This window comes from Alosa pseudoharengus, unplaced genomic scaffold (assembly GCF_046254945.1).
Source record: "Alosa pseudoharengus isolate Yale_2024_CS ecotype anadromous, Long Island Sound unplaced genomic scaffold, YU_APseudo_1.1 YU_APseudo_1.1_scf_8, whole genome shotgun sequence".
Lineage (NCBI taxonomy): Eukaryota > Metazoa > Chordata > Actinopteri > Clupeiformes > Clupeidae > Alosa > Alosa pseudoharengus.
This window is the reverse complement of record NW_027468870.1, coordinates 15,780,728-15,794,538: the sequence shown is the minus strand read 5'-3', so window position 1 is coordinate 15,794,538 and position 13,811 is coordinate 15,780,728. Positions and strand designations below refer to the sequence as shown.

At 45.4% G+C, this 13,811-nt stretch overlaps 1 protein-coding gene across 1 annotated transcript in view; it reads left to right on the top strand.

The window, feature by feature from the left end:
• nbeaa (neurobeachin a) overlaps positions 1-13,811 on the top strand; it is a 123,894-nt gene that overhangs the window by 95,978 nt on the left and 14,105 nt on the right. The window contains exons 28-41 of the mRNA XM_076274894.1: positions 321-501; positions 778-899; positions 1,287-1,400; positions 1,951-2,206; positions 3,501-3,999; positions 4,532-4,686; positions 5,857-5,983; positions 6,672-6,791; positions 8,292-8,425; positions 9,443-9,504; positions 11,676-11,740; positions 11,925-12,033; positions 12,182-12,348; positions 12,628-12,752. Coding sequence (XP_076131009.1) covers positions 321-501; positions 778-899; positions 1,287-1,400; positions 1,951-2,206; positions 3,501-3,999; positions 4,532-4,686; positions 5,857-5,983; positions 6,672-6,791; positions 8,292-8,425; positions 9,443-9,504; positions 11,676-11,740; positions 11,925-12,033; positions 12,182-12,348; positions 12,628-12,752 — 2,236 coding nt within the window. The remainder of the gene's footprint in view (positions 1-320; positions 502-777; positions 900-1,286; positions 1,401-1,950; positions 2,207-3,500; positions 4,000-4,531; positions 4,687-5,856; positions 5,984-6,671; positions 6,792-8,291; positions 8,426-9,442; positions 9,505-11,675; positions 11,741-11,924; positions 12,034-12,181; positions 12,349-12,627; positions 12,753-13,811) is intronic.

Sequence of the window (13,811 nt, the reverse complement as noted above, 5' to 3'; positions counted from 1 at the left end):
GTGTATGTGTATGTGTGAGCGTCTGAGAGGCTTATTAAAGTGTTTCTGCCCGGTTGTATGTGTGTGTGTGTTTGTGCGTGTGTTTGTATGTGTATGTGTGAGTGTCTGAGAGGCTTATTAAAGTGTTTCTGCCCGGTTGTGTGTGTGTGTGTGTGTGTGTGTGTGTGTGTGTGTGTGTGTGTGTGTGTGTGTGTGTGTGTGTGTGTGTGAGTGTCTGAGAGGCTTATTAAAGTGTTTCTGCCCGGTTGTGTGTGTGTGTGTGTGTGAGCGTCTGAGAGGCTTATTAAAGTGTTTCTGCCCGGTTGTGTGTATGTGGGCAGACGGAGCTGGAGAACGTGGAGGCCACGCAGGGCATGTCTTCAGAGACGGCCGTCACCTTCCTGACCCGCCTGATGGCTATGGTGGACGTGCTGGTGTTCGCCAGCTCCCTCAACTTCAGCGAGATCGAGGCTGAGAAGAACATGTCCTCCGGCGGTCTGATGAGACAGTGCCTCAGGCTGGGTGCGTGCTAAATCTCTGTCTGCGCTCTGTGTGTGTGTGTGTGTGTGTGTGTGTGTTTGTGTGAGAAAGAGAAAAAAGGAATATTATGAATATAAATTTGTGCTAAACAATGTCTCGATATATTTGTGTATAACATAAAGTTACTGTATATGTGTTTGCACTTCAATGTATTAAAAATGTTATGGTTCATACAAGCCTCGTGTGTTTTGATATGGTCTCTGTTACAAAAGGCATTCCTACATGACCTGTTTCTCCATGCGCTCCATGTGTTGGCAGTGTGCTGTGTAGCGGTCAGAAATTGCCTGGACTGCAGACAGAGGCAGAGGGATCGCGGCAATACCTCTCTGCCCATCAGCAAGACCCAGGAAAGCCTGCAGAGCGCAGCCTCAGCCAGCAAGGTCAGACAGACAGACAGACAGACAGACAGACATGTACCCAACACTCACAGACACATCTTCACCACCACTAGACATACCTGAAACATTAATATCTCAACCCAGACTTCTCGTCACTGAAAGTTTTCACACCTTCTCTGTAGTCTTTGGTACTTGGTATTGGGTTGTATCCAAAGCATACTTATAAAACTTAGAGATTGTTTTTTCTTCCACGTTTTCAATATTACTATAAACCACCGATATAAACTACTAGAACATACTGTAAACAGAAAACTCTCCCAGTCCTTTGGTTAAACTGCTGTCCTGACGTCATTTGGCGTGTGCTGGTGTGAGTTGGTTAGTTGGTGCTGACGGGAGGATATGTGCCATGTCGATGTCTCTCTGGTTCAGAGTACCGTTACCATAGCGAACGTGCCCTGTCACCTCTCTCCTATTAAGGATCCCGACCGCCTGCTGCAGGACGTGGACATCAACCGCTTGAGAGCCGTCGTCTTCCGAGACGTAGTGAGTGGATGTTGCTTTCGTTTGTATGCATGTGTTTGTTTTTTATTGTGTGTGTGTGTATGTGTGTGTGTGCCAAAGAGATATTTTCACCTAATGGGTTTCTGAAGGCACGAAGGGCTGCATACTTCTTACTGTAGTATTTAAAAAAAAAAGTTAAGCACCAATTTTACTTGTGAAATAGCTATGATTTGGCACCTCTGCAAGCCGTCTTCTTTTGAGACTTGGAGGGTGGATGTTGCTGTCGTTTGCATGCGTGTGTGAGATTTTCACCTAATGGGCTCCTGAAGGGTTGCATACTTTCTAGAATTTTTTAAAAAGTTCAGCACCAATTTCACTTGTGAAATAGTTCTGTTTTGGCACCTCTGCTGTGGGTAAAGTGTGTGTGTGTGTGTGTGTGTGTGTGTGTGTGTGTGTGTGTGTGTGTGTGTGTGTGTGCGCGTGTAATTGTATTTGTGTGGTTGCCATAATACTTTCCATCACCTGAATGTCAAGGTCAGATTTGTATCATTAGCTTTGCTCTGACCTCCGCCTGCTGTTTGTGTGTGTCCAGGATGACAGTAAACAGGCCCAGTTCCTGGCTCTGGCCGTGGTTTACTTCATCTCGGTGCTGATGGTATCCAAGTACCGGGACATCCTGGAGCCGCAGCGGGAGATTGGCAGGTCCAGCAGCTTATCGGGGAGGAGCATCCGGCAAGAGATCAATTCGCCCACCAGCACAGGTGATCCACCAGCTGTTTTGCTCATCCTGGAAAAAAGAAAAAATGCCGCAGCCTCTCTGACCTCACAGGGGACAAGACAAAAATCAAGTTAGATAGTTAATAATAATAAGTCACCGGATCGTTATCACAGAGACATCTTTATCACTGAGACATCGTTGTCTCAGTTCGTTATCACTGAGACATCGTTATCACTGAGACATCGTTATCACTGAGACGTCGTTACATCGTTATCACTGAGACATCGTTATCACTGAGACAGACATCGTTATCACTGAGGAGACATCATTATCACAGAGACATCGTTATCACAGAGACATCGTTATCACTGAGACATCGTTATCACAGACATTGTTATCACTGAGACATCGTTACATCGTTATCTCTAGGATATTATCACTCTACTGTTTTTAACGCATAACTGTGTGGTTGCTATAGCCACTGCAATGCCCTTGACTCTGGAGGGTGATCCGTCTCACACACCCCTCACATGTACACACACACACACACACACTCACTCACACACTCACCCCCTCACATTCCCCTTCACAGCCCTGAAGTGGATTTACTCTCTCTCCCCTCTGTCTATTTGTTATGAGGTAATCCCTGTGGGTTTGGCACACACTGGGAAGAATGTCTCCCCTGATGGCAGTTAGCCAACTCCTAACACGGATCTGGCCCTCACCAAGCCCGGCATCCAAACCAGATCCACTCCAGAGCTGGGTGGGTTAGCGCAGTGCTAATGCTAACGCTAACGCTAATAATGCTTCATCATAATGCAGCACTGCAGCTCGCTCTTGCCACCGCTGCAGGATAGTGGGGGGGGGGGGGGGGGACAAAGCCTGCAGAGAGAGCAGGGAATAATGACAATGTACTGCATAAACATTATAGAGAACAGAGAGAAAGGGCGAAATGATGGGGGAGATCTAGAGGAAGAGATGTCGGAGCATTTTGCACTATTTACCCTTTGAGTTTGACACACAGGTGAACCCACAGTAGGTGGTCTGGCACATGAGCTGCGCATGAATGATGTAAAAAGAGCAAGAGTGTGAAGAGTGATGACAGAAGCTGGAAGGAGCGAGAAGATTCTAGAATACTGGGTAGTCCTGGCTGGGTCAGTTCTCTGTGTTAGGTATTGACCACCCAAGCTAATGAACCAGCCTAGCAGCCTATTATGCAGAGACAGTTTTAAAAGGTACAATCAAATCACACAAAAAAAACAAACACACGTTGGTGACATGATGGAGTACTTGCAGAATGTGCACATGCGTGTACTGTGTTTCTACATGCAACGGTGATTTGCACACTTGTGTATCTGGGTATTACATGTACAGCGTGTGTGCCTACTAGCATGCCTCTGTGTAACTGAAATGCTTCTCCATAGATGGGGGACTGAGGGAGCGCCACACCCCTCTGGACGAGCTCCCTGTGGAGGGGTCCCTCCCTCACACCGACTCCGGCATCGGGGACGACCATGTCTCCGGTGCCCTCAACGGCACAGACCTGGGCGGAGACCAAGGCATCGGTGGCCTGGTTGGTGGCATGGGTGGCGGTGTCAGCAGCATCATGGGCGGCGGGCCGGACGTCATGAGCGAGCTGCTGGGCACGCTCTCCTCGGAGGTGCACAAGTCCCGCGAGAGCCTGCTGGAGTCGCCGCCGTCGGTCAGCTCCTCGTCTGTGGAGGTGATCAAGCCGGCCTCATCCATCTCCAGCATCAGCCAGTCCAACAAGGGCATCAACGTCAGGGAGATCCTCAAGAGCCTGGTGGCTGCGCCTGTGGAGGGGGCTGATGCCGGACCGGAGCCCCAGGCCTACCACCCCGACCCGGCCCTCAAGAGCCAGGCCCAGGCCATGCTCCCCATGCAGTTCCACTCCTTCGACAGGTGAGGGCGCCACTCAGTGGACAATCTCCCCCTTGTCTCAAAGTCTGGATCACCTCAGTGGATGACATGCCTGGGCTGGTTGATTAGTGATATTTTGGGTGGTGGTTGGGTCCTCCACCTAAATGCTAAATTCTAAGAATTTTGAAATCTTCTTCACTCTCAGTTGCACACAGGCCTTTGGAAACATCAGTATTACAAAACAGAATGCATTACAGGGTGAAAAAAAAACAGTACCATTTTAGCAATTGAAATTGTACATTTTGATGCCACTTAAATACATCCAATCTATCCTTACATCATGTTTTAATAATTACAAGCTATGCCTTTAATAACTATAATACATCATAAACATGATTACTGTAAACACTAGTACACTGTAAATAGTGCTCCATCCTGTCTTTCACTACTAAAAATGACACTCTTATCATACATTGGATGGAAGGGCTCAGACCATGCACTGGCCTAACTGACAGCTGAAGTGTTCCAATGGTAACTTCATGTTCCCATGGCCTTGTGCACGTTGCCCCTACAGGAGTGTGGTGGTCCCGGTGAAGAAGCCTCCTCCTGGCAGCCTGGCCGTGAACACGGTGGGCACGCCCACCACCAGCGGTGCCGCCACTCCCGGCAGCACGCCCAACATCTTCGCCGCCGCCACGGCCACGCCTAAAAGCATGATCAACACGACAGGTGAGCTGGGTGGAATACACACACCATACACTCAACTTGTTATCGCTCTCTTTTTCTTCACAGTGATGTTTTAGCTGTATGCTGCTGTGACATTTTCAATTTGTTGTATTAGTTTTTAATCTCATCCCAGTGTTATCTATTTTTTTCTATTTATTTTCCAAACTGTTAAGCACTGTACTGTACATATAGCAATAAATGCTTTGACTTTTGACTATGGACAACGTTCGTTAAATATTGAAAGAGAGGGACACACACACATACACAGACACACACACACCTATACACACAAATGACCTCTAGGAGGCTCTCTTTAGCTATAATATCATGCCTTCCTGGTTGTGCATGACACAGCAGATTCTGTCTGACAGGAAGTGTGCTCCCACTCCCAGGGAAACAGCGCTAATCCAGATGGAGATGCATTGGACACTGCAGTCACAGCACAGCTCCCCACATCTCACTAGGACTCACTATCAGTCACCACACACCTGGCCTCGGTGGCCCGCGCAAAATAGCATGCTTTTGAAATGGACACAATTCCTTGTGTAAAAATGCAGAACTGTGCTAAATCGTTGCTCTGCATAGCTGGTGTCACCAAACTGAGGCTGTTGTGATTAATTGGGCCAAATGTGGGGTGTGTAAAAGCTTAATTACCCACCCTGTCTTAGCTTCCCATTTACATTAAAGAGCTGCTTCAGCAGAAATATCTCAAAAACTTTTGAATAAGAAACTCTGCTAGCTATTTCCACAACTCCACTATACTGCAGACATTTTATGGGATGTATGTAGTACAATAAATTTGGCATAGGGGTTAGTCATATATTACATTAAATACATATCACATGTACATAAATATAGTATTCTTTATCTATCCTCTTTTCATCTATAGTATTACTAATTTTGCTAATATTCAACTTAAGACTATCAATTTAAGACTTCAAAAACATAGTAGAGAATAAACATAGAAAGTAAATTCAGTGCCAGCGTAGCTGAGTTAATTAGTAATTAGTTTTTTAATTACTATTTGTAGTAGTAGGTATGCGACTGCCACATCAGTATGCCTTATATATCTCAGGCATAGTAGGCTGAAGTGATGTCCTTGATTTCTTCTGACTCTCTCTCTCTCTCTCTCTCTCTCTCTCTCTCTCTCTCTCTGTGCTTCTGGCCCTCCAGGTGCCACAGACTCTGCCTCCTCCTCCTCCTCCTCTTCCTCCAGCTTTGTGAACGGGGCCACCAGTAAAAACCTGCCGGCGGTCCAGACCGTGGCCCCCATGCCTGAGGACACAGTGGAGAACATGAGGTAGGTGCCGTGTAGTTTCTCCCCCCTCTTCACCATCCGCACCCTCCTCTTCCTCTCAGGATCTTCACACTCTCCTCTTTTCCATCCACCTTTTTCTCTTTCCACCCCTCCATCTCTCCGTTCCTCTTTCATCCATCTGGTCCACTCTTTTTGACTGTGTGCACAGTAGTGTGTTTATCCCTTTGTTCTCTTGTCACTTACTTTCAGTCTCTTCCTCTCCTCCTCATGAGATTTTTCTTATCCCTGTTTTCCTCCACCTTGCATTCTCCATCCACCTAAACCTCCCGCTCTTCCCTCTGCTCTCACTTGCTCTCTGACCGTAATCCTAACCATACTCAACGCACTGACCCTTAAATGTAATAGAAATATCTGTACGAAAACATCTCAGACTTGCACTGAAAGCAAATAAACATAAATAATGATGAGCTGTACTTTAATTGCATGATGCTGGATTGAAGGTGGTCTGTTTTTTTTAGTCATGCAGTACTGGAAGTTTATGTATTGGTATGGTTGTTCGAGACGAACCTTAGAGTCCAGACACACCTTCAACAAGTCTCTCTCTGAGGCCACTTCTCCCACCTTTCCTTAAGGCGCACTTTCACTCATGCATACTAACCACCAAAGCTCTGATGGATTCCATAACATGCTAAAGACTGTAATTTATGATCCTGTCCCGTTTGTATTGCAGTGCCTTTTGCGAGGTGGATCAGTGTCCACTCCGAACCGGGCTGACCCAACCAGAACTCAAATCCCTTAGCTCCCTGGCAGGATTCCAGGCAGCCCCCAGAGATGCAGGACAGTTCCTTAGGCAAGGAAGCTTCCATTGGTTGCCCCCCTCCCTCCCAAACATCCTCTCCTACCTGCCAGCTAGATTGTGTAGCTCTTTGTCTCTTTCTGTCTCTCTCTCTCTCTCTCTCTCTCTCTCTCTCTCGCTCTATCTCTATCTCTCTCTCTACTCTCTCTCTCTCTGTCAGCCATTATCCTCTCTTCATTTCCCATCCTCACTCTTTCCTCTCCTCCTGCTCGATATCTCTGTGCACACACACACAGACACACACACAGACACACACACACACAGACACACACACACACACAGACACACACACACACACAGACACACACACACACACACAGACACACACACACACACACACACACATAGACACTCATACACAGACACACACACACACACACACAATAGTTGTAGTGCACTAAAAGGCTTTACAAGTGGTTACCATGGGACAACCCCCTCTTAGCGCATTAGCCTGTCATCACTGATGGATTGATGGGAACTGATTCACTCCTCCCACAGAGTAGCACACAGTCAGTCAGTTTCCTGACAGTTAACCACAATTTATACATTACTTTGTACATTTGCTGTAGCCTTGTGGTTGATATGTGGGTGCAGCCTATACTTGAGTATATTTTCTTCTCTCAAAGAAAGTACGATCAAGATATTTCTTTATAACCCTTCAGTAAAATAAAGTGTAAAAGTGAGCTTCAGTTCACACTGACACATGCTGACATGGGATAAGGACATCGCCATAGATTACCCATAAACATTGGTAACAGGTAACATTTAACATCATTGTTTGTTTGGTAATCAAAGCTTTAGATTAGGCCTATAGAGTGCTGTGAGGAGAGCGATTTTAATGTTAATGTAAGAGTCTCTTTCCCTTTTTACCTTGCTCCTGCCCAAATTGACAGTATTTTGTTTTGTAGTGTTGAAAAAAAGCATGGTTAATACAGAAGAGATGTCAGTAGATGAATTTCTTTTACAAAGTGATAAAATACTGTCAGGCAGTATACATGTAGTCACATATGAGTAATAGTTGCCATATTGCTTGTAGTTTTTTTCTTTATTATAGCAACACCAGCAATTCTGTTGTTTCTCTAAAAATGCTGTAATCACGAATTAATAAGGTGATGCCCCAGAGAGGGATGGCCTATCTTGCCTGTAGAGTTAGTGGTGCTTTGGGGGGAATGGGTTGAACCAGAGTGCTCCATAACACCTGTAACAGCATCTCAACTCTCTGCCCGTCACTTACTAACACGGACGCCCTCTCAGGCTGCTGGGTGACCGAGTCTCACTGTGTGTCTGTTGTGTATGGTCTGACCACCACTGCTGACCGCTGCTAACCCTGTTCCCTTCCTCTCCTCTCATTGGTACTCATACCGCCTGTCTATCTCCCATCTCTTTTCTTTTTTTGTCTTTCTATCTTTCCATCTCTCTCTTTCTTTCCTTTTTTGGTCACATTTCTTCCTTTCTTTTCTCTTGTCCTCTCCTCCACCTGTGCCCGTCCCACAGCATCACCACCAAGCTGGAGCGGGCGCTGGAGAAGGTGGCGCCGCTGCTGCGCGAGATCTTCGTGGACTTTGCACCCTTCCTGTCCCGCACCCTTCTGGGCAGCCATGGGCAGGAGTTGCTCATAGAAGGTACAGGTGCTGTATTGTGCTTCCTTTTTTTCTTCCCCCTTCCTCTTCGTCCTCCTCCTCCTCGTCCTCCACCTCCTCCTCGTCCTCCTCACCGGTGTCTGTGTGGTGGAGTCTTCGTCCTCGCCACGTCACTGTCTGCCGCGTGTCTGTGTGTGTGTGTGTGTGTGTGTGTGTGTGTGTGTGTGTGTGTGTGTGTCTGCCACTGGCTGCCTCATGCCCGCATGGACCGCGCACAGGTACCGTAATCGATGTCATCAGTTGCAGTGCATGCTGGGACAGTTTTATGGCAGGAAATGTGGTAGTGTGGGGATACGGTAGTGTGAGGGTATTTGAAGATATCAAAAAAAGAAATCAAAATGTTCAGGGTGTTGTGTGAGTCAGTTAAGGCTGCAGTGTATCGGTAGAGCACAGACAGAATCACCCCCACTGCTTCTATGTGTCTGTCAGTCTGTTGTTCTGTCCCAGACACTGGAGGCCTCTGACTTCCTCTCTCTCGCTCTCTCTCTCTCTCTCTGTCTCTATCTCTGTCTCTATCTCACTGTCTCTCTCTCTCGCTTCCTCTTGTACTTTCTCTTCTCTCTGTTTACCTGTTTGCTTGTCAGTCAGAGGGCTGCTGTGGCTGTGCTCTTGTACTGGTCAATCTCCTGTGCTGCTAACATCAGTCCTGCGTTTTAAGTGTCTTGTCTTTCCCTATATGTTTGTGTGGGTATGAGAGAGATAGAGAGAATGAAATAGAGAGTGTGTGTGTGTGAGTGGGAGAAAGATAGAGATACAGTGTGCGTGTGTGTGTGTGTGTGTGTGTGTGTGTGTGTGTGTGTGTGTGTGTGTGTGTGTGTGTGTGTGTGTGTGTGTGTGTGTGTGTGTGTGTGTGTGTGTGTGTGTGTGTGTGTGTGTGTGTGTGTGTGTGTGTGTGAAAGAGAGAGAGAGAGAGAGATAAGAGAGAGTGTGTGTGTGTGTGAGAGAGAGAGAGAGAGATCACTGTCCTACTCTGCTCACTCTTTGACCCTGCTCTGCTCTGTGTAGGTCTGGTGTGTATGAAGTCCAGCACATCCGTAGTGGAGCTGGTCATGCTGCTCTGCTCACAGGTAAGCTCATGTGAACACAGCCCAGCACAGCACAGCACAGCACAGCACATCCCAGCACAGCACAGCACAGCACAGCCCAGCACAGCACCCCCCAGTCTACCCCACACTACCTCTGCACCCATCTCAACAGCCCTAATAGCATCAAGGAGATTATTTTAGGGATGTGCAGTGGTTGCTTCCAATTAGTCGATGATTAACTCCTCTGAGGCCCATAGTCAACAGATTGTTCTCATGCTAACAGTGATGCACAAACGAGGGCTGAGGAAACTGGCAAGGAAATATTCTTATACTTAAAGAACACTGAAAGACATGAATCAGAAAAAAAGTCTAAGTCTTTGTAACATTGACATTTTGGGTGATTTGGTACAAGCTGTATAAATAAGGACCGTAAGTACCGTGGGTCTATCGCCAAATGAGTAAGAAACACTCTCTGAATACAAAATTAAAATCAATATAACCAAACTGTCAGGGAGACAAAAAAAAGACCAGTTTGCAGGATGTAAAATCAATAAAAGGCAGGAATTAGCCCATAGTGAAAGTGCTAATAAAATAAGAGTCATGGGATGCTGTGATCAGAGACCCCATTGTCATCTGCACCAAGGTCTATTTCCTCTCACTCAGCTGGAAGTGAAAATCTCTAACACACATAGGAGACTCTCTGGCCCGCCAGACATTTCCTTCTCCATTTCAGAAAACAAAAGCCGCTCGACACACAAGATTGCAGTCTGGTACTACCTGCCAGTCGGACTCTTTGTGGGGTTTGTAAAGCCTGCTGTATGTTGGTGCCCTGGTTGTCTTTGCAGTGAAACACCCTCAGCTGTTCAAACAGTGCACACGCCAGTTGTGGGCAGATACCCCACCCATCCACTAGTACTGAGCGGAGTACACACAGTTACACCCACCAAGCTCAATAGAGGAGGCGAGGGGTGGGGGTGTGGGTAGGAAGTTTGCAAGGACCGTACTGCCTAGTAATTCTCCACAAGTAATAAACCAAGTTTCAAGATTATTGTCATGTACTGATAAATAATCCCTTTATCAGTAATGGAAAGCTCAAAAACCAGCCAGTACTTAACCGTAACAATATATCCTCTAGTTTAGTTTTTTTGTTTCGTTGTGTGATTTGTTTTGGCTCTGATACAAATACCTCCCCACACAACTGAATCATCTTCACACACATCTTTAAACTCTTTTTACACAGCTTCCCATTTGAATGGCATTATAATGGCTTGATGTATAATTTCTATAAATTATTAACGTGAGAATTCATCGAGCTCTATATCCACAAAGCCTCACATGCAGATGTGATTTTTATTTTTTATATATATATATATATATATATATATATATATATATATATATATACATACAGTATATATAAATACCTTTTTCCCCTTCTGTTTGATCCATCCTCGTTACGCTGGACAACAATGCCTTCTCCTTTGTGCTCATCTTTTTGCCCATCTCAGCCATCCACATCAGAGAGTGTCCACAAGCACACAAAACCCAGTGTGTGTATGCGGACGTGTGTCCTGCTAAGACACATCAAACGCCATTTTCGGCCCTTTTCCTCTGTTCTCTATGTGATTCTCCTCTTTACCCTGATGGGTCAGTGAAGGTCCAGTCCTCCTTGCATCTGGACTCCTAGTTTTCCTTCTTCTGTACTCGCTCTTTTTTCTCTTGTCTTTGTTCATTTCGGTATGGAGTTGAAAAGCCATGAAAGGACTGAGAAAGAGAAAGAGCAATGAGGTCTCTCTCCCTCTCTCTCTCTCCCTCTCTCTGCTGCACACCCTGTGCTTTGTGGAGCTGTTTCATCTCTTTCTCCTCTCCACTCCTCTCTTCGACTCATCCCTCCATCAGCCAGGGGTAGCGTTACAGCGCCTTTAGGCTGGGTCTCCATTAGTGGCTCCAGGGAGGAAACTTTAGCCCAAATATTGATTGGCAGGAAGGCAGAGGGTAACTAGAGCTGCCTTCACTGTGTCCTGCAGCACTAAGTAGAAGGACAGGCTTGTTTCCATTATACTGTAGCTAATGTAACCGGCAGGATCTCGGGGAGGCAATTGGATAAATAAATTATTTGATTTTGAGTCAACAACTATGGCACAAATGCTTACCGTTTCCTGATTATTGATTTAGAGAGCAGCCAGTAATGTGAGAGCATATGTTTATTTCAGGAGTGGCAGAATTCAATACAAAAGAATGCTGGTCTGGCCTTCATCGAGCTCATCAACGAAGGAAGGTAACCAAACAATCCCCTTAATGGCACTAAAGTCACTACTTCTCTTTAAAAGTCAAGTGTTTCTTGTATTACTCTGTATTACATGTTGGGGGGGGGGGGAGACATTAAAATATTATTTGCAGGCTCAGCATTCCTCAGATAAAGCATCCTTGTGCTTCACTGTCTATGTGTGTCTTCTGGTCAGGCTGCTGTGTCATGCCATGAAGGACCACATTGTGCGGGTGGCCAACGAGGCGGAGTTCATACTGAACCGTCAGAGAGCAGAGGATGTCCACAAGCATGCCGAGTTTGAGGTGAGAACACCGCAACATCAGCAGCCTATGGCCACCATCCTGCAAACTGGGCCACAGGCTAGTTCCTATCCCTACTGGACGTGGGTCATTCTCTAAAAATCTCTCTGTACTGTATCTCCCCTGTTGTGCCCGCGTCCTGTTCCCGCAGTCCAACTGTGCCCAGTATGCGGCAGACAGGAGGGAGGAGGAGAAGATGTGTGATCACCTGATCAGCGCTGCCAAACACAGGGATCACGTGACGGCCAATCAGCTCAAGCAGAAGATCCTCAACATTCTCACCAACAAGCATGGAGCCTGGGGCACTATGTCTCAGAGGTGAGGGAGGGGAAGGGTAGATAATGATGTCAAAGATTGCATAATTGCTAAAAAAAAAAAACAAGCTTGCTAAATTGCTATTTTAGCAATTGCTCTAAATTGCTAAATGAATAAATACGCATTTAATATGTTAAAACATGAATCAATAGTTTAAGGTTAAATGTTGTTCGTTCTTCATTCTCTCTCTGTACTTCTACTGTTGGAATTGATTTTCTATGGGTATATTATTTTGCCCGTATGAATCTGAGAGTCTGATAATCTGTCGATGTGTCTTGGTAGTGTACTCCATGATTTCTGGCGTCTGGACTACTGGGAGGATGACTTGCGGAGGAGGCGGAGATTTGTACGGAATGCGTTTGGCTCCACCCACCCTGATGTCCCCCTCAAGGATTTGGCAGAATATGGTGAGTGCTGTGAAGTCCACTGGGCACTTTAGATATTTAGTTTGTGGCCTTACAAAATCAGAATGGTCCCTATTGAGTTACTGATTGACAGTTATCATAGTTATTGTGGTCAAGTTTTAAAAAGCACTCCAAACTCATATCATACAGTAGGAGCATATTCAAAACATTTTGTTTTCTTACAAGCCTGGGTTGATTGCATAATTAACTTTGGTAGTGCACATTTAGGTTAATATCAGAGGCGGACAGAGTACACAGCTTCATTACTTGAGTAAAAGTACAGATACCCTTTGCTAAATTTTACTCAAGTACAAGTAAAAGTACAACAGTCAGATGTCTACTTAAGTAAAAGTACTGAAGTACTTGTTTTTAAAAGTACTTGAGTATCAAGAGTACAAGAGTAGCCTACATTTTCTAAATATTGCATTACTACTGCCACAGTGCTTACAATTATGTATAGAAACGTCCTACATGGAGTTATGAAAAATGTTAATGTTAATACCTTGGAGAATGAAAAAGGAATTGGAGTAAAATCAAGTCATTTTCATTTTTTTACCATGTTGCCAGGGATGGGCAGTATTTCTAATACATGTATTTAAAATACGTTTTTCAAATACAAAATGCTATTTTGTAATTGAAACACTTGAAGCGAAAACTATCATTAACTTGTTCATAAAATTTAAATTGTCTGGCGAGGTGGGGCCACAGGTTGGCACATTCCCGGGATGGACCTGCTGCGTCTTCATCCATTGTTTCGTCCATGGTTTCGTCTCTTATCTAAATCTGACTATGGAGTTGACTTTGGCGGAAAGCTGAAGGTGATTGCTGATAGGCTGTCCCAATCAGTGGCGCCTGCACAATCCAATCACGTTTGAGAGGGAAACAACAAATTGAGGGTTTCCGAGATTTCTCTTTTTTCCTTTTTTTTTATAAGTAGTAACGGGTACTCACGGTTATGGATAGAAATGTAGTGGAGTAAAGAGTACAATATTTGCCTCTCAAATGTACTTGAGTAAAGTCATGAGTACTCCCCAAAAATGATACTCGAGTAAAGTACAGATC